Source organism: Episyrphus balteatus, chromosome 2, assembly GCF_945859705.1.
Source record: "Episyrphus balteatus chromosome 2, idEpiBalt1.1, whole genome shotgun sequence".
NCBI lineage: Eukaryota > Metazoa > Arthropoda > Insecta > Diptera > Syrphidae > Episyrphus > Episyrphus balteatus.
The window spans coordinates 75,947,034-75,967,574 of record NC_079135.1 but is presented as its reverse complement, the minus strand read 5'-3'; the positions used below and the strand labels follow the sequence as shown (position 1 = coordinate 75,967,574).

The following is a 20,541-nucleotide window of genomic DNA, read 5'->3' as shown; positions in this document are numbered from 1 at the left end:
CTTCACACTAGTAATCCGCCTGTGGGGTTCGCCGGGTTGACCTCAGAAATCGGCGGCAAGCCTCCCGGTTTTGTATTGTTCCATTTCTAAGGCCAACTGAATGCTGGTGGTTTTGCATTTGCTTGTACCAGGAGTTTTTAGGCCTACCTTTCTTTCTATTTCGTGTTGGAACGTTGTATGATATTGCTTTTTTGACATGGTTCTCAGGATCTCTCCTTTGAACATGGCAATACCAACTGAGTCGGTCGTGTTCAATTTTTTGGGAGATGGTGTTTTTAACATGAAGGCTTCCTCGGATCTTCGTACTTCTAATTCTATCAAGCTTTGTTACTCCTGCTGTCATACGAAGCATCTTCATCTCAGCTGCCGTTAACTTATTCTCATACTTTTTGTACATTGTCCAACATTGTGAACCGTATGTGAGTGCTGGACTCACAACTGCGGTGTAGAGTCTTCCTTTCAGCTTAGGGGGCATTTTTCGATCACAGAAGATGGCAGAATTTTCCCGCCACTTCATCCACCCTACGCTTACGCGATGATTGATATCGTCATCACAAGTACCTTCGTTATTTATCATAGACCCCAGATATTTAAACTTTTCACACTTGGGAAGCACTACACAATTCAAATAAATGTCAGGAATAGGCCTGTGTGGATCAGAAAATGGGCAGCATAGGTTTTCTGTCTTTTTCGCGCTTATGCGGTACCAACTACCTTCTAGAACATCCACCCATACATCAAGTGCTCGTTGCAGGGATATCGGGTCTTCACTTATGATGGCTCCATCGTCAGCAAAGAATAACTGATGCACTTTTGGGTCCGTCACTTTGCCTTCAAGCAGGTAATCAAGAACGGTAATAAAGAGCAGAGGACTCAAGACACTTCCCTGGTGTACACCTACTGTGATTTCGAATTCTTCGGTGACTCCAGCTGCAAATCTTACTTTAGTTACTGCTCCATCATACATGTCCATAATTATCCGCACATAGGTTTCCGGAACTCCTCGTTGTCTGAGGGCCACCCATATCAGATCTCGTGGTTGTCGATCGAATGCTTTTTCAAAATCAACCAATACCACATGCAAATCCTCCAAGGAGTCTCGATGTTTTTCCATAATGATTCTTATACTCTGGATTGCATCTGTGGTTGATTTACCCGCAACAAACCCGCACTGGTCATTGTTCTCTAGACTAATATGACTTTTCAAAATACGAAAACTTATATCAATATAAGCTCTTTGAAATGTATAATAATAATTATTAATTTTTTTATGAAGGTTTAGAAGGTTTAAAAAAAATATTAGTTAAGACTCAACTCAACTACAGGCGCAAAACTGTAGTTCATCTATCTTCCGGTACTCTTATAGTCGCATGAGTAATCTGCGGTGTCACTTCTATTTGTAATTATTCAATGGTAAAAGGTAATATGTAGGTACATGTATTACGGTTTATAAAATAATTTAAAAAGTAAACAGGTATTTCATTTTCAAAGACCTTTTTTTTATAGAAGGATTTAAATGAAAACTTAAATATATAATTTTTTTTAAATTAACATTAATGTAGGGTGTCCATTTGGGACCTTAATAAAAAGAGAACATTTTACTCTAGAACCTTTAAAAAAAGAGGACCTAAAAGAAAAGAAAATAAACAAAGAACAAAAAAGAGAGTAATTGATAAGAAAACACAAAAGCTAACGTCACATAAGCAAAACAAATTTATTTTTCCTAAAGAGTTACTTAAAAGTAGTGGATCTGGGACACAGGAATTGCGTTAAAAATGATCAAATCTTTTTAAAGAAGAACGCGTCCATATTCTCAGTTATTGTAAATCTTTTGAATGGATGTTTAACTTCTCTAGAGAAGTAAACTTTGGAATAACTGCACAAGTCAGCTTTTTAACGAGCCACAATTTATTTAAATTGTTAAAAAGTACTTAGATAAAAAAATCGAGCTAAAAGACAATTAAACTGAGATCCGTGTAGAAAAAGAAATTATAAAATATATAGATCGAAAACGAAAAACAGAACATCTCTTTTGAATTTAAATGCGATGAACACTTTACCTTAACTGTGAGTGGGCAGAGTTTGAGAGTTGAAACAACGAGACAGATAATCGTAGCAATCTTGAAAAACTATGGACGAAAATAAAAAAAAATACTAATAAGAGCACATTTGAAAAATAGAGAACAAAAAAAGAATATTATGAAAAAAGAGAGTGTAAAGAAGATCAGAGTTGAAAAAGAGAACATGTTCTCTTTAAAAGAGATGTTCTGGAAACCCTACATTAATGTAAATAAAAGGCTACTATTCTTCAATCAATAGCCTTTATTATCGAAAGTTAAATAGAAAAGGTTTGAGGGTCCAGTTTGTCAAAGTTTTAAAGAAAAGAAAATTCAATTGATTTATAATAGGGGTATTCATGAAACGGTAAACGTGGTAAAGTGGTAAATGTGTAAAAAATTTGTATGGATGACACTTTGTTTACCAGATTTACCATTTTACCAAGTTTACTTAGAGTTTACACCGTTGCATGAATACCCTAAATAAGTTTTTGCATTAGGTTAAGAAAACTGGTTAAAATGTAAAAAAAAAAAGAAAATACATACATTAAATCACCCAAATCTATTCATTAAATTTTGTTTCTGTAGAGCTTAATATCTTATTTGATTGAACTTGTAACATAACTTTTTTGGAGAAATATTGTTCTTTTTGAAAGTTCATTTATAAGATCGAAACGAATAAATTAAAATCTTTGTTAGACTTTGTTATATCGGGCTTGTATTGGGGCAAGCTATAAAAGAATAAACGAATCTTATGTCCCCCCACTATACATCCTGTTTATTTGATATTGACTTTTACAAGCACATTCTTTGTGCGTGAGCTTCTTATTAATCTTCAATATATATCCTCAAAAAAATTAACCCTTTTCGAAGGAAATGATTCCCCTCGCACTGATACAAAAGGAATTGATTACACTTTCTACGTGTACACGGTACTACAGAAGGGCAAGTTTTTTTTTATGATATTTGAGTGTTCGTTTTGGGATAAAAATGAAATGAAATTTATTAGGCGCCAGGATCACGAACCAAAGAGTCTGAAAGAAATTAAAACATTTCTCGGAGCGTAAATGAAAAAAGGATTTTTTCCTGTGTCAGTGAGTGAGTTGGTGATGGGGATGTGTCTACTACTTGGCAACCAATTGTTGGTAAGAGTTGGGGGTTTACTTTTCTAAATTAACAGAATGTTTGATTTCTTTCACGTGTGTTTGCCTTAGGGTTGGGGGGCTGTACTCATGTAGATACAAAGATACATAAATATATATGGTAGACTCTATCCTGGGCTCATTTCGAAAGCAAGTGCAATTGCGACTTTCTTTTGGCATAATTTAGTAGGTATACGAGCTCGTATGTTAAAGGATATCCATTAAGTCATCAAAAATGGAATTGGCAATGAGTATGAGATGGAGTCTCTCGTTTGAACTTTTCACTTAACGTTCTGTGTGAAAATGATTTAAATATTGCGTATGCCGAAGTAATTGTTCGAGAAGCCCTAAACGAAATTGATTTGAAAATAAAAAAAAGATTTGGGTTCATGGATTGTTTTTTTCAATCCCCCTCATTGTTATATGCTCCACTGGCTTAGGAAGACTTTATTCAGATTTTTTCCCATAACTTTTCTTGTGTGATAAAAAATCTTTTTTTTTTTTTTAATTCCCACTAATCCTTATTTGCCCTTTGGTGAGTTGTTTTCTCATTCTCTGTACTTACATAAGCAGAACAAAAGCACCCAAGTCTTTTTCTCAGAAAGAGTATGTAAAAAAAAAGAGGAAGTAAACATCCCCAGCAAAGTGAGTGCAGTACATTCCTTTTGGGTTAACGATAACCTCTGGATTTTGGAATGAATAAAAAAATCGTTCTTTTTCACATTCACATTGAATTGTGGGGTAAAAAAATCAGTAAGAAAAAAATCACTGGCCTTAAGGTTTGGTATAAAGTAGCCCCATTCTATTTTTTTTCTTTTGCATCATGGGACGTCAAGGATGTTGGAATGTGATATAGGGTGGGGATGTACGGAATGGAGTTTTCTTGAACAACAATTGACTTAACGCGTTTGTGATGACATCTTCTAATAATGTTGTCACTCGAAAGTGGCTTTAAGGGATTATCTATAAAAAAAACTACTGAATTTTTGAATAATGATTTATAAATCAGTTTTTTTTACGGGTGTTTTCATTATTATTATTCTTGGAACCTTGGAAGCATATCGCATTGAAGTTTTCTACCCGTTCAACAGGAACGATAGTCATTTTTTGCTATTAGAAAAATTAGAATTATAAGCCCCGATTTTTCAATCATCAGTCGAATAATGTCGAAAATTGACCTTAAATGGAAAAAAAATCGTGACATGCTGCAATTTTGCAGGTAGTTTCTGGTATAATAAGTGATTCTAAATATCAGTTTTTGACCTTCTATTTCTTGCAGAACAGAAGTTTTTTTCATTTTTTGGCCAAACAATTAAATTTTCGGAGTAGGTCATGCATTAAAACAAAAATTTGCTACTCAAATCTGCAACCCGAATCTGGGTATGATTTAATACTCAGTCAGCGAATCTAGCCGGCGCACAGTGTGGCCAATGGTATCAAAAGCTGGCAAAAATAGCTATTTTCAAATTGTACCGAACTGCCAAATACAAATTTACTTTAATAAAGGGATTAATAAGCTACACAAAACCGGTTTTTATTCCACGGTTTAAGTTTAAGCAAAAGGGAAGCTTTCGATTCTCATTCCTCTTTTGAATTATGAGTGTCTAGTTTGTTTGAAAAAATTATTCTAATTCGGTATTCATTCGTTTTTTGTGTGTGTCATACAAACTCGTTAAGAAAAAGTTCACAAAGGTGTGAAGTGGCGCTTTGTTTTTGGTGTCCCTTTATTGTTGGGAGTGTCGTCTTTCGTGTCAATTAAAAAAGTGGTGCCCATGTTTTACCCCTTTTTGAGTAAACACTATGTGAAGTTATCTAAAAATAACGATTTTTTTGTATATTTGTATATATTTTTTTTGATTTTTTGTATATTAGCCCAGGGAAATTAGTAATTTAAATCGCATTTTTCGCGGGACAAAATTTTTTTCATGGAATGTGTTCGGGTGGTTGTCTTTATCATAAAAGTCAATTTGTTGGGAAAATTGGAGGTTGGGAACAGCCGCCATCTTGGAAAAGAGATTGGTATCGTTTTTATTGAATAGCTCCATTGTTATTCATTTTAACAAAAACTGACAAAGGTAAGACTTATCAACAATAAAATTATCTAAAAAATGATATACAAAACAATTCCGTGAGTTGATTAAATAAAATTTTACAGTTGGTCAAAGTGCGGGTTTATATCGCAAGGTTGGGACAAAATGACATTTGTTCATATATCTGACGAACTTTTGATTTGTTTGGATAATTCTTCAAGAATGAATTATAGTACTTATAATTACCTATAAAATGAGCCCACAATCGTTATTGTAACCATCGTATTGTAGAAGTAATCCAACTCCGAAACTCTCCATGTACTAGTCAAAAGTGAGAAAAAAGCTAGTTTTTTGCTAGTAGGCCGAGAAAATTTTGGGAGTAGAGGTTTAACCAAAATACAAGTACGCAGTTTTGCAGCCATACGCGTGTTAATGTGGATTTCAAAGGTCTGACAACTCTAATTTTGTGCTTTATACGGTTTTTGGGGGGCTAAATAACGTAAGTTTTCCAATTAACGTGAATGGGCTTAATTTATACTATTTGAAATTATAAATATACAAGCTGATGCTCTTTTGTTTTTCCTAAATCTAGACACCCCAATCTTTGCTATGGGGTTAATTTAACTCACGATATAAGCTTTTTTAACTAACCATATCAGGCTTTTCAATTCAAATAAACAAACAAAAATCGAAACAAAAAAGCCTCTAAACATAATCGTATAAACGGCTTATATCTTGAGTTCTATTGGTCACATCCTCAAGATTGGGGTGTCTAGATTTAGGAAAAACAAAAGAGCATCAGCTTCGCGAAAAATGCGATTTCATGCCCATATTTTGACTAATTTCCCTGAGCTATATTTGTATATAATTTTTTTTCAGATTCCGGAAGTACTGACAATACAGTTCAACAGAATTTTACTTTTCTGAAGGTGTTAGATATTCTGAACTCGTATCCATTGTCAGAATTATTCTATTAGCCAAAACTGAAAGTGTGTACGGTTAGCATTGTGGCTAAAAATTTAAGGAAATAGTGTCGATCTACACAATGGAGACGCAGGCGCAGCTTGAGATATCTCATACATGAAAAAAGATCGGAAAATTTGAAACGGTTCTCTGAAGAAGATGACCGCGTCAAACTATGCTTAAAGAAATTACCACACTTTTTTACCATAACCTCATAAACATTCAAAATAACATGTTTTTTTTGCATTTTATAACGGTAATATTTCAAAAAACGGAAGCTAATAGAATATTTATTTCGTGGATTTGAGTTCAGCATCCCTAAATCTTTCAGAAAAGTATGTTTTGGTTCTTCGGACAAAAAAAGTTGAATTTTGTTGACCAGTGTATTTTTTCATTAAGAAGATTTTGTTATGACTAAACCGTTGAGTCAGGTCTAAAATCTATTTTTAAGAATAATCTTATAAAAAAAAAAAAAAACAGTAAAATCTAAGTATTGAACAAATAAATAACAATTTTCTTTCTCAAACAACTTCAAAGTTAAAGGTAACAGATACTTATGTCCTTATAATGTGCGTTTTTGATAATTTTTCATAGAATCACAAAAGTTGTCTCAGTTTTGTGCTTAAATATAGTATTTTTACCCATAACAAACTTAGAAACGAAGAAAAATAATTTTTGCCAACTTTTCCTACCATCGGCCACACTGTGCGGCGACTAAAGTCGTCAACTCAAGTCTTCCTTCGATTTTAGTCGGCGACTCAAGACTGTGAATCAAGTCAGCGACTCAAATCGGCGACTAAAGTCGTCAACTCAAGTGGACTCAAGTCGGCGACTCTGGTTGGCGACTCAAGTCTTCCTTCGACTTTAGTCGTCGACTCAAAACTGTGAATCAAGTCAGCGACTCAATTTGGCGACTACACAGAGAAAAATATGACCAACTAAAAACTAACAGATTGCCATATTGTTTTACTGCCCATATGTTTTATAAGGAAATCTTATTAAAAGAAACGATTAATAAGGTTGTTTTTATAAGGATATCTTATTATTTTTATAGAGAAACTCTTATTAAAATTTGAGTGAAAGTTCTTTTTTTTTGCAACTTGGCACTAGAACAAAAATCGCGATCAATACTTTCATAGCGGGTTGGTTCAGGTGGTAAGAGGTGGTCGACTAATGATTTGAAGTCACCAGACTGGAAATATCGTTAAAGTCTTCAACGTAAAAATATGTTTGCCTTCCAGTCATTTTTATCACCCTCAAAAAAAAATCGCAAAATGAAGAAGAGCTCAAAGAATATAACTACAAAAATAATTTGATGGAAAATCCTTACGTATTTATGTACATTTTGCCAACAACTGAAAAATCTTCGTGGAGATATCGTCGTTTGTAAATGCTGATTTAAATACACCTATTCTTCTGTGCCCAATGGAACACACCATTATGTCGTTTTCCAAAATTCAAGGAGTGACACTCCAAGCTATAAATAATCACTCCAAAAGGAGTGATTTCAAATTCCAAAATTGAATAAGGAGTGAAGTTTTGGAGTGAATTCTTCACTCCCAAAATTTTGAAGGAGTGACGGAGTGATTACCAATACTTCTACATTTGACTTCATGGACTGCTTGTCAAATTGTTGGGTGGTTGTTTTAACTTTTTTTTGTGAAGGAAATTATATTTATTTACAAAAAAAATTCAATAAAGTATTGTAAAAAATCACTAAAAGTGAATTTAAAAGATTGTGTTATTATTTTATTCATTATTTCGTATTACAAACACATGCAAAGCAAACGTCAAATCACTCCACTTGTCAAATTCTTCGTGAACAAATTCCAAAATTGCACGAAAAAGGAGTGATTCACTCCCATAATTTTGGAAAACGACATTAAGCACATGCTTTCTATTTCTACTATTCACCGCTAGAGTTTCACAAAGAATCCGCTGTATTTGAAAACATACAAACGAAACGTCATTTCTTGTTGTTGTCGGTTTTGTGTGACGTTGACAGATTGCCAATTTGTCATTTATCCGCATATCTTTTTGTGAATAAAAATCTTTTTGGTGCTCTCATGTTTATTTAAAAAAAATAATTAAAAATTGTATAAATATAAACATGAAATCATACATAATATGCCTTTTTCTACTAGCCATAACTTATGGAGCTAATGCCTGGGACAAAGATGAACTAGAAATCTTCGATTTAGTCGAAGAAATTAATAAAAACTTCTATGAAGTAATGGGAATTTCTCAGGTAAAAATTTCTAATTACATTTCTGTCTGGCTTTGTATTTCCAAATGAAAACTGTAATCTTTTTTATAAAAGGATGCAACTGGACAAGAAATTAAACGAGCTTTTCGTAATTTATCCATTGTCCTTCATCCTGACAAAAACAATGCCGAAGATGCCAATATTCAATTCAGAAATTTGGTGTCCATCTACGAAGTTCTCAAAGATCCATCAAAAAGAGAAAAATACAACAAAGTATTGAAGGAAGGACTGCCTAATTGGAAATCTGCACTCTATTACTATCGTCGAATGCGTAAAGTGGGATTGTATGAAGGAGCAGCAATTATCTTTGTCATCATATCTGTTGGACAGTATTTGTTCTCTTGGGCAGCCTACTTAGAAAAGAAATACACCGCTGAGCAAGTATTTGGTTCCAGATTGAAGAAACTTCAGAAGAAAAACAAGAATATTGATCTAGATGCCATATTAAACGAGATACCACCTCCATCAATACTAGTGAGTGGGACGCTAATATTTTAATTATTGTTTGCAAATAATAAAGGTTAGGTTAGAAGTTAGATTAATGTGGCTATCAGGAGGAAAGCCGATACACTTAGATCATGATTGGTTCGCTGTAATACCACAATGAATCTTTAAGACTTTTCTTCTTAGTCGTTCAACCATTTGGAGCTCCTAATGAAGCGAGCGAGATTACTTATTTCTATACTTTCCAGATCACTAAGATCATTGTATTGGTATTCTCCCAAGTAGAGTCTACATCATAGAGAAGTTTTACACGGACTTTGCGAAAGCCTTTAGAAGTATCACACAAAATCATTCGCCTTAAACTTGAAGTTCTAGAACTTCCACCAAGCTTTATTTGTTTGGTAACCTCATACTTGGATATGCGCATCTATTGAGTTTTGTTTCGTTGCACCCTATCTAAACCAATCTTCGCCACATCTGGAGTTCCTCAAGGTAGTCACCTTGGACCTCTTCTTTTTTTTCTTACAGTAAATGACGTGACCGTTATCTTAAAAGACTTCCCTTTTAATGTTTGCAAATGATATGAAAATTTTCAAGGAAATTTCAACTCAATCTGATTATAATCATCTCCAAAACGACCTTAATCGGTTTTTCAATTAGGGAATTCTACATTTAAATATGTATCTGTAAATGCCTTATGTAAATACTTTAAATTCCCTAAGAATTTACTACTTTTTAAACGAACCCATCCAAATAGTAAAATCCATGTGTGATCTGGGCGTCTTATGTGATAGAATGTTAAATTTTAACTCTCACATTGATCAGATATTAACAAAGGGAACCGGTCCCTTGGTTTTATTAAACGTTGGTCTAAGGAGTTCAATAATCCATATGTTACACAATCCTTTTACATTACCTTCGTAAGACCCACTCTTGAATATGCTTCCCAAGTTTGGTCACCTTTTTACGAATATTATTCACATAGAATTGAAAACGTTAAAAGAAGATTTATTTGTTTCGCTCTACGGGCCCTTCCGTGGGAAGACAGATTTAACTTACCCCCTTACCATGACCGTCTGAATCTAATTGAATTACAACCCTAAGCCCAGCGTCACCAAATAGCCGAGATATTCTTTGCTTATCAATTGTTCATAGGAAATATTGACTCATCATCTCTCCAACGTGAAATCAACCTATTTAAATACAAATCCCTGAAGTCTTTGCTCTCCCCCGTTATTTTGCCTTTCATGTCATCGAACCAATTATGGCCACTTTGAACCTATGTCCAGAATGCTAAGGCACTCGAACGAGGCGATGCCCTCCTTTGACTTCCATATAAGTAAATCGGAAATCTCCGGAATTCCCTACTGCACTAATCATTCCCATCTTATGCCCCGATATGAACACCTCCATCAAAAACCCTTTAGCTTTTCTTTTTTTTAATTATTTTCTGTTGTTTTTCTTGATTTTAAATTAATTCGGAATTTTTTTATTTTGACTCGATGATATTTTTTCGTTAGCATTTTCGTTGTCAACTTGAAATTTTTCGTTTCGCTTCAGCTGCGTACTAGGTTTAAGGTTTGTTTAGTTTGTAGCATCTTGTTTTAGCATAAGGTATCGGTTCATCAGCTTTACAATTTCCTGAAATGTCTCTGTGGACCGGCACCCAGCAAAGGTGGCCATCAGAGATGATCGCCAGTTAAAGGCAGTTATTAAGTTGTTAGAGACAGAATCAAAATATTTAAATGGCTGTCTGAGAAAATACGGATATCTTTCTTAAATACCACGTTTTCTTTAAGCCAGGATAGGACTTCTTTTAACGCCAAAAGTTTGTCCTTGCAGTCATTTGTGAGGGGTGTTGGATGGAACACAGTGTCCAGTGCCGCAGAAGGGGTAGTGCGAAATGATCCTTCTATGTTTCCAGCTTAACTGTTTGTCTAACACCGACCTAAATAAAGGGTAAGATCTGTTTTGTGGGGATTGGAATCTAGTCCTCACCGTTCAGTCCATCTAGTTAGCTTGTTTAAGGCATGTTGTATAAGATCTTTTAGGGTGCTGGGATGCTTTCCTGATATAGCTTTGCAATGTCATCCACATACGCAATCACTCTATCATACCATACCTATTTATGTTTTCCAGAATACATTACCTTTTCAAATACCAATGTTCTTCTGGAATCTCCCGACAACGATCAAATCAGGTGTATTAAAGGCAAATGAAATGAAAGAAGCTGCTCTGGAAAAACGAAGATTGTAAGCAGTACCATTAATAATCCCAATTCCCCTAGATTCCAAATTTCTTCAATTTTAGGGAAGCTGAAGAAATCAAACGTCAACAAGAACTAGAAGAAGAATTCGAGGAGATGGCAAGAGCTAGAAAAGAGAAGAAGGAAAATATTCGCAAGCGGCGACAAGCCACAAAAGCTCCGGAAAAAACCGATGCCGATCTGGCTGGTTATTCCCGTGTCGAAGCAAGGGAATTTAACGAAAATGACGCTGTCAAGCCTGTCACACAAAAGGTAATCATAATAATCAATCAACACCTCAAATATTTATTAATTTTTTTTGTAATTTCAGACAACTCCACTAAGTGGTGGTTTCTGGACTGATGAAGATCTGGCCGAGTTGATACGTTTGGTAAAGAAATATCCTGGCGGAGCTGGCAGTAGATGGGAAACCATTGCTGAGACAATGAATCGCTCTGTCCAAGAGGTTACATTTATGGCAGCCAAAATGAAAGAAAACGGCTATCGAATTCCTGGTCAAACAGACAGTGTGGCCGAGAATATAGTCCAAGATGTGGCTTTGAAAAAAGAAAAATTGAAAAAAAACGATAAAACTATTCTGATTCCAGAAAAGAATTGGTCTCAAGAACAACAACGCGCCTTAGAAAATGCCATAGTGAAATATCGCAAAGCAGCAGGATCAGATCGTTGGCAAAAAATTGCCAACTGTGTTCCGGAGAAGACAAAGGAAGAATGTCTCCTGCGGTATAAACATTTGTGTGATTTGGTTAAATCACAAAAATCTAAGGCAGCCGATGATGAAGAGAAGAATGAGGAAGATGAAGAAGATAAGGGAACTGAAACAACAGCAAATCGTGTCGAAGATCTTCAAGATGACGATAATGCTCAGGCAGATGTTGAAGAGGAAGAAGAACAAGATGAATTAAAGCACACAGATGAGGAACAAACTAAATCCAAGGGAAAGAAGCGCAACAAGCGAAAAGAGAGGAGACGAAGAAGAGAATATTCGAGTGATGAAGATTCGGATGATGAAGGTATCTAAGAAAAAAGTCATATAGTTAGGTAGTATTTATCAGCAACTTGATATATTGTATAGTTTAGCATTGTCCAACGTTCTAGATTTGTTTTTATATATAAATGTATAGATGTGTAGCTTACAATAATAAAATCGCCCAATATAAATAATAATTGTGTCTGTGTTAATTTAAATTTTATATGAAATCTGACGATGGAAAGGATCTTGCCAAAAAAAATTAGTAACTCAAAGATATAGCTAATATAATGACCACATTGGTGGATAGGTAGATACCAAAACAACGTTGAAGTAAATATAATGGCTTCGGGAACATACAAATATTAATGATAAAGTGGTAAGTCAAAGTCCCATGATTGAAATATAAAACAAAAGGCTCGTGAGTGTAGGTAGCATCAAGGCATTGGGCAAGGAGTCCTTTTGCATCCATTTTGTTAAAAATTACTTAAAATATGTGAGTATTGAACTAGATCAGAAAAGTTTGAAATATTAAAATGATTCCAAACAAAATCTTAAGTTTGAAAACCAGATTGTGCGCACTTTTAAACCAGACCAAAAGGTGTGGTTGATTTTCCGATCGCTTTCCAACTTAAAAGATCTCGTTCAGTTCCACATGAATTTAATATTGCCCAAAGGTAAAACGAGTTTGATCTAAAAATCTCATTTTCAGTTAAAATGCTCCGAAGTAGGTGTCCATATGGATTCATAGTTTATGGTTTTATTCAGGGGCGATGTAAATATAATTTAAAAGAGGTGATGCAAGCTTACCTTCGGCTTGATAGAAAAAATTGAATACAACAGCAGCATGTATTTTGTTGATGAAGAACGAGCCAAAAAAGATTCGAATTTTTTTTCAAAGTTGCAAAGTTCCAGAAGACAGCAACTTTTGATTTGATTGAAGTACAGTACAGCTAATTGTTGCACACTTTGGTTATATCCATTAATGTTCTAGTTAAGGTATGAAGGCATACAAATTCTTAATTTTTTAGCAATTCTGAAAACTTTATACCATATATTATGAAGAAATGGGCTTTTAACTTAACAACCCATATGTTTATACATAAAACGACTTGGATTGCAAAATTGGAGACTGCTATCTGGGCATCGAGATACATGGACGCACACAGCGCTGTATTATCATAATAAGTAAGTAGTAACTTCTTAAGATCTTGTTTTTAACATGCATTATTTATATAACATTTTTATTCAGTTGACACAGCAGATTCCTTACTAGTATCTAAAAATGAATTGTGCGACATTTCAACGTCATCTTCATCGTCTTCAACTTCCATTTCGTAGATACTTATCTTTTTATAATTTTCTGATAAAACAGCTGCCACCTAAAAAACAAAAAATCAATTTCATTGAAAGTTAAACAAACAAAAAGTACAATAAAACATACCTTACGACTGCCAGATACAGCCATACTTGTGCAAGTACCATCAACTGCTTTTAAAAAGCTATTATCAACTATATCCAATAAACTATGCCACATAGATAAATCTGCTAAATACATCATCTCAGCAATACGATGTTGAGAGTATTTTCCATTGATTGTTTCCATGGGCAATTGTACAAAATAATTTTGAATTTTTCCATCTGTCTGGTTAGTATTTTGTAAAAGCAATGACAAAGTCAAGTCATTGTAAAACTGCAAATCAACTACTGACAAATTACTATAAGTTTGGGCCAGATGAACTGGAGTAAATGGACTTGGCTTGAGATTCAAACGAGTGCATTTTACAGAAGGCGTTGTAAGTTGGAATTCAATTATCATGAACTCGGCAATACCCACTGTAAGGGCCAGCATATCAGCTTGTGCAGATTCACTCACAATGAATGTACTTTTAACTTGAAAATCTGCTGGTGTTTCGGGAGCACAAATAAGTGTTGAAATGTGACTGAAATCTGTGGAAATACTGGTATTTGGTTTAGTGAAGACTTTTCCAATGGCTTCTGACATCTTGTCACGCTGTTGAATTAGTGAGAGTTTTTGGTCATGCGGAAAGATTAGTGAACAATTTTTTAAACATTCATTTTCTTCTAGTAACTTGTTCCATCTATGATGGGTATCACATTTGGCTTGTTGTTGAAGTTCTTCATTTTCCAAGTACTGGCCAACTTTTTCAAGATTGAATTTTCGTTTTGTTACAGAACCATCATCTTTGTGAAAAGTAAATTTGGTTTATGAATTAAAAAAAAAAAACGCTTATATTAGAAAAGTTACCATTCTGAAGAAGACAGTCATCAAAGTTGTTCAGATAGTCTGCCAGATAGATGATGTCTTCTTGGGAAACTTGTGACATCTCTTCGGGAACAGTCTCATTCATTAATCGGACAATAGCCACACAAAGCCAACAAAAGAATATTTTCATATCATTCACACATTGATCGATTATTTGCTGGAGTTCAAGTATTTTCATTAAAAACGCACCGCAAGCTCGAACAGCTTCATCGGCTGCTTCAGGAGTGACGAGATCCTAAACAAATATAATTTACTAATGGATTTTGGAGTAACAAATGTGAAACTTACTTTGTAGAAATACGTATTTCGACTCATTCCTTTGAATGTGTTTAAGAAAAAACACATATTTATTGTTGCGCTTAAAAGAGGCTTGGTAACCAAATTTTGTATTGTTGAATAGCTCAACTCGATTGAGTTTCCCAGCTTTTTGATTCCTTTTTCTGTTAATTCACTGTAAAGAGTTAAAAAATAAATTAATTTGATACTTTATTAATACAAAATTTATCCAAACGGTGGTACATGTGAGAACATTAATCACTGCACAAAAAAATAAGGGCAGCAATTTCAAATCTCTATACGCGGAATTTTTGGTATCTTAATAGAAAATGCAGCGTTACAAATAACGGAAGCAATAGACTGTAAAAAGAGGATATAAACACTATCCACGAAAATCAAATCACAACAAAAACATTACTGTTAAAAAAAGAGCCAAGTTATCCTATGTTGAAATTATGCTGGCACAAAAAGTACTGAGATGTAAAAGTGTACCAAGTTCTAAAGTTTGGGTTCAAATTCGTATCAATAAAATTTTGATTGTTCTCTTGACAATTTTTCTTAACCATCGATTTTTAAAGTTATTTCAAAAATTGCCAAGTAAACAATCAAAATTTTATTGATACGAATTTGAACCCAAACTTTAGAACTTGGTACACTTTTACATCTCAGTACTTTTTGTGCCAGCATAATTTCAACATAGGATAACTTGGCTCTTTTTTTAACAGTAATGTTTTTGTTGTGATTTCACTACTTTTTGCAAGGTATGGCTGTAGAATATAAAATCTCTTTATTTGATGAAAATTCAGTGAAAATGGGTGGTTGCCACGCCCCCTGCCTGAAATTCTCAAACTTTAAATTTGTTCCTTTGTGTAAACTACAAGCTCCACCATTCTACCAAATTTCAAGATTCTACGACATACAGAAGTACTCTATAATATTTGATGAAAATTCAGCGGGAATGGGCGGTTGCCACGCCCCCTGGCTGAAATTCTCAAATTTTAAATTTTTTCCTTTGTGTAAACTACCAGCACCACCATTCTACCAAATTTCAAGATTCTACGACATACAGAAGTGCTCTATAATATTTGATGATAATTCAGCGGGAATGGGCGGTTGCCACGCCCCCTGGCTGAAATTCTCAAATTTTAAATTTTTTCCTTTGTGTAAACTACCAGCTCCACCATTCTACCAAATTTCAAGATTCTACGACATACAGAAGTGCTCTATAATATTTGATGAAAATTCAGCGGGAATGGGCGGTTGCCACGCCCCCTGGCTGAAATTCTTAAATTTTAAATTTTTTCCTTTGTGTAAACTACCAGCACCACCATTCTACCAAATTTCAAGATTCTACGACAATCAGAAGTGCTCTATAATAATTTATGAAAATTCAGCGGAAATGGGCGGTTACCACGCCCCCTGGCTGAAATTCTCAAGTTTTAAAATTTTTCCTTTGTATAAACTACCAGCTCTACTATTCTACCAAATTTCAAGATTCTACGATAATCAAAAGTGCTCTATAATATATGATGAAAATTCAGCGGAAATGGGCGGATGCCACGCCCCCTGAATTGAAAATCTCAAATTTTCGATTTTTTCCTTTGTATACACCACAAGTCCTATCACCGTGTAAAATTTCAAGTTTCTACGATAACGGGAAGTTCTCCATAATTTTGATGATCTGTCAGTGAGTGAATCAGTCAGTCAGTCAGTCAGTCAGTCAGTCAGTCAGTTACGGTTTTTGAGATTTTCGAAGCCCTATATCTCAGAAACAACTCATCGTAGCAAGCTGAAATTTTGTGAGGAGTTTTGTTTTGACTAGCTTAACAAATGTAGTGAGTTTGAAATTTCTAGCATCTTTGGTGTGGAAGTTAGAGGGGGGTCGAAAATGGCCTGAGTTGTTTCCTGTAAATAGGGTGTAGTGCCAAAGTTGCTAGAGAACTTGGCTGGGCACTACCGTGCCCCTTGATTAAAAGAGCGATATCCACTGCTGCGAGAGTATTACCCCTGAATACAATGGTGTAGCTGTGGCTGTAGCTTGTAGCGCAAGTTGAAGAATTCTCAACTTTTTGCTCAGGTGCCGCTAACTTTTGTAGGGTTTTCTCTCAGTAAAATTTTGACAGTAGTACAAGTTACAGCCACAGCTACACCATTGTATTCAGCCAGTTACAATCGAAAGGGCTTTTTTTAATGTATATTCGTTACGCTGAAATCAAACGAGGGATTACTCTTGTCAACCGCTTCTATTTTGGTTTGAGAAGGCAATAGACCAGCAAAGTGTCCCTATACAAGACTCTTAGCATTTCAGTCCTGCTGTTTGGTGCAGAAGCATGGACTTTGACGAATGCGAATGAAAACTCTTTAGAGAAAAAAATTCTTCGATTGACGAAAGGAAAAAGGGTAACGACTGAGGTGGCTGGGTCAAAGTTTTCGACTCTCACCCATAGGGACGGCCAGTAGAAAAAGACCTCCTCAGGTGGCGCATGAAAGTGAAAGGGGAGCACTTTTTCTTTGAGGAGATTAATTAGTAGCATTATCCTACTCTGCTTCGACCTGTCGACCATGGGAGGTCCTTCTGCCAAAACAAATTTCGTAGGCTCTTGTGCCACATCATAAAGTAAGTTCTCACGGTGATGAGTGCGAAAAGCTTATGTAGCTAACCAGTAACCATACCAAGCGGATCTACAAATAAAGTAAGTACCACCTGTCTAACAAGGCAGAAGAACAGCGAATTCTCAAAAAAAAAATTTATTTAAAAAACTCTAAAATCCAGAAAATAAAGGAGTGATATTTTGGAAATGAGTTTCTGAACTTTTTCCAACAGTCAAAAGAGTACACAACACATTCTAATCTGCACTTACCAGAGACAACCTACAGCACATTCTCCGAGAAAAGCATCACCGGAGATGAAACATAAGCAATATTTTGCTATTTTTTAAGAAAGAAGACCTTTCATCTGTACCAAAACCAAAATCAATACATACATACTTACTTTGTCAAAAACTGTTCCAACTCAGTTGATGCGTAGCCGAACATCATGAGTTCCAAAAAGTCAGCAGAAAGTGATCCTTCTGGCTGTGAATTTGCATATTTAGTAAGTTTATTATCCATTTCCAATAGAACCGTTTCCCAAGCTTCAACCATGCATTGAATTGTGTCATTTATATAACTAAAAAGAAAATAAATGCAAATAAAAGTTGTGTTTTATTTTGCTCGTGACCCAGATCAGATCATTATAAAAAGTAAACTTTCAATAAATATTTGAATTCAGGCCGTACAAGTTTTTGAAATAGTTTTTTTTTTAAGCAGATGCGTCAAAGGAAATTGGTTTTGTCCAGTACTAGTTTCTTCAGTACTTGTTACATACAACTGGCTGCCAGCCACTGCAGTCAGATAGGTCAGACAAGTGACCAAGTTAAACATGTTAATTTTTTAGACCAGGCGGCAGCTACTTAGTGGCTGGCACTATGATTAACCCTCTGTCGGCACACGGGTGCGAATTTGGCAGGACAAAAAAAATAAAATGCACGACTGGGGTCGCACGTACTTGCTCTTGCAGCTCAAAGCACTTTTATGTTAGTCTACTTGTAGATCTAAATTTAAAAAAAAATTGATATTGGGGAAGAGCCGACATTTAGGGCAAAATTATGTTAAATGAAAAAAAATTTTTTTTGTTATTTGACTTTTTTGAGAAAAAATAAAAATGCAGTTTTATTGAGACTGCTTTAAATATTACGTATACAAAGTTTAATCAAAATCGTTAGAGCCGTTTTCGAGAAATTCGTAATATCGTATTTTTTTGTATGGGAGGTATACGTTCTAAACGAGATATAAAAAAACAAAAAAAAACTAACTTTCAGAATTCCATAAAAATCATCTGTACCAAATTTGAAGAAAATCCATCCACCCGTTTAGGCTGTGGAAATGTGTACAGATGGACGCACAACCGCACAGACGCACGGACGGAATTGCGAGACCCACTTTTTTGGAATTCTCCATCATCGTAATGTTGGTTTTGATTAAAACCTCAATTTTTTTTTTCGACACGAAACCAATACTTGCCCTATACAGCAAGTAAAAAGTGGTCACAAGAAAGTGTCTTTATAAGGGTGAAAATACATTTTTTTTTCTTGAATTGTGAATACAATATTCGAATTTCTCGGAAAATTCTACATCAATTTCATGTATGATTCTTTATAAAATAGTGAGAACGAAAAAAGTTCATGAAAAAGTATAAACCAAATTGGCAAAAAAGAGGTGTGCCTACAGAGGGGTAAGGTAGCCTCCTAGCTGTGTATCTATCCAAAGTAAAGCATGTTTAACTTGTAGAAGCTAATAGCGACTACGAGCTGGCGAACCTAAGACAGCTGCTAGCACCAGCTGATGTGACCCGTGCTTAAATTAGCTTAAAAGTACATACTGAGAAAAGCTCTTAAGCTTACATTGCTAAGATTTCTGAGATCTCAGAAACCTAAACTGACTATTTCAATATCAATAAACCAACTTTATTAGACTTACTTCTGAGTTTCCAAAACATGGGCATAGTTTGCAGCTAAAGCAAGCATAGGCGAGGTAGATGTGTGTAGAATTCCATTAAGAAATGTCAACACTTTAATACAACCTCCATCGTTAACAATCACATTGACTCCATCAAATGTAGCATTCATACGAATGTTCATTATTTTAAAGTTATCAACTTTTTCTATATGTTCTGATATATCAATAGTTCCACATGGCAATACTCCTAGAATTTGAAGATATATTTTCCCCGAACGTAAGCAAACAATGAGATAGCAAGGGGATCCCTTGGCAAAGGATTTATGATCTTCGTTTCGTTTTGCTGTCGATGATAATGCATTTAGATTGGGTAGAGCAGGAAGGAAAAATGCATGGCAAAGCTATTGATAAAGATTTAAAGTTTGTAAGTTTTGCTATTTTATTTGGATTATAAGAAATTACCTCTGAACGATTTCGATAAACTTGACGATATTCTATTGCACTAATTGGTCTCGTCCAATAGATTGTTTGAATTTCATCACAATAATCAAGGGAGAAGACTTCTTCTTCCTTTTCGACGTCTAACAGTGATACTTTTCCACTGCTATAGCCTTTTTTTTAGTAAATAATTTTAAGTAAATTTTGATATAGAAAACCAATAGGCGACTTACCAACAGCAATCATTGTTTCATCTGGCTGCCAAGTTAAGGCTCTTACTTTGGAATTGTCTGCAGGTGCTGGGAATGTGACGATTTTTTGCCAATTGAGACGATGGATTATGACTTCACCTAACAAAATAAGAAATCATGTTTATGTGGCGTAAAGAAGAACATAGGAATCATTTAAGCATGATTTAAAATAAGAAAACTAATAAAGCTATTGTGCTGGAATTTGTGCAAACCTTTATCGTTTCCTATTGCAATTAGATCCATTTTATTACTCCATTCCATAATTTCGACACGAAAACCCATGTTACGGGAACCAATTTGTTTCATGGCATTAACTTGAGTCATTTTTGTAAGTAAATTTGTTTACAATTTTTATTAAATGTATTAAATTATAGACCGGCTAAATAAATATACAAAAATACGAGACTACAAATTCAAATGTCAAAATAAAAACAAAAAACTGTAAATAAGCAAGTGCTGCCAAAATAGCTATATTAGAAATTAATGCCGAGTACTCATTTTACAGTTTTTCATTAATAGCCTATTCACAATAGCGATTGTATTCAATGATTCCTATTTGCAAAAAGGAATGGCAGTAGAAAGAAATACAAAATTTGTACTTTTCTAAATTTTCCCACTTTTGCAAAAAGTGGCCATTTGTAAAGGGTAGAGTTG

The 20,541-nt window shown here is 34.7% G+C and overlaps 2 protein-coding genes across 3 annotated transcripts; one reads left to right on the top strand and one right to left on the bottom strand.

Annotated features, from left to right (window-relative positions):
• The first annotated feature begins 8,185 nt into the window (after positions 1–8,185).
• On the top strand, positions 8,186–12,335 carry LOC129910643 (uncharacterized protein F54F2.9). Its single transcript, XM_055988101.1, has 5 exons — positions 8,186–8,440; positions 8,513–8,932; positions 11,042–11,154; positions 11,213–11,420; positions 11,479–12,335. The coding sequence occupies exons 1-5, from the start codon at positions 8,303–8,305 to the stop codon at positions 12,187–12,189; spliced, it is 1,590 nt and encodes a 529-aa protein (XP_055844076.1). The 5' UTR covers positions 8,186–8,302; the 3' UTR covers positions 12,190–12,335.
• An 851-nt stretch (positions 12,336–13,186) lies between these two features.
• LOC129910642 (anaphase-promoting complex subunit 4) lies at positions 13,187–20,307 on the bottom strand. Of its 2 annotated transcripts, XR_008771536.1 has the most exons (10): positions 20,100–20,307; positions 19,870–19,986; positions 19,661–19,809; positions 19,220–19,599; positions 17,694–17,870; positions 14,714–14,876; positions 14,408–14,660; positions 13,583–14,343; positions 13,317–13,520; positions 13,187–13,279 (listed from the first exon to the last, which is right to left on the bottom strand). XR_008771536.1 is itself a non-coding variant. In XM_055988100.1 (9 exons), the coding sequence occupies exons 1-9, from the start codon at positions 20,209–20,211 to the stop codon at positions 13,383–13,385; spliced, it is 2,250 nt and encodes a 749-aa protein (XP_055844075.1). In that variant the 5' UTR covers positions 20,212–20,307; the 3' UTR covers positions 13,266–13,382. The 2 variants fall into 2 exon arrangements, 1 of the variants encoding a protein (XP_055844075.1); XM_055988100.1 differs by having other exon boundaries at positions 13,266–13,520.
• Between the last annotated feature and the right edge of the window lie 234 nt (positions 20,308–20,541).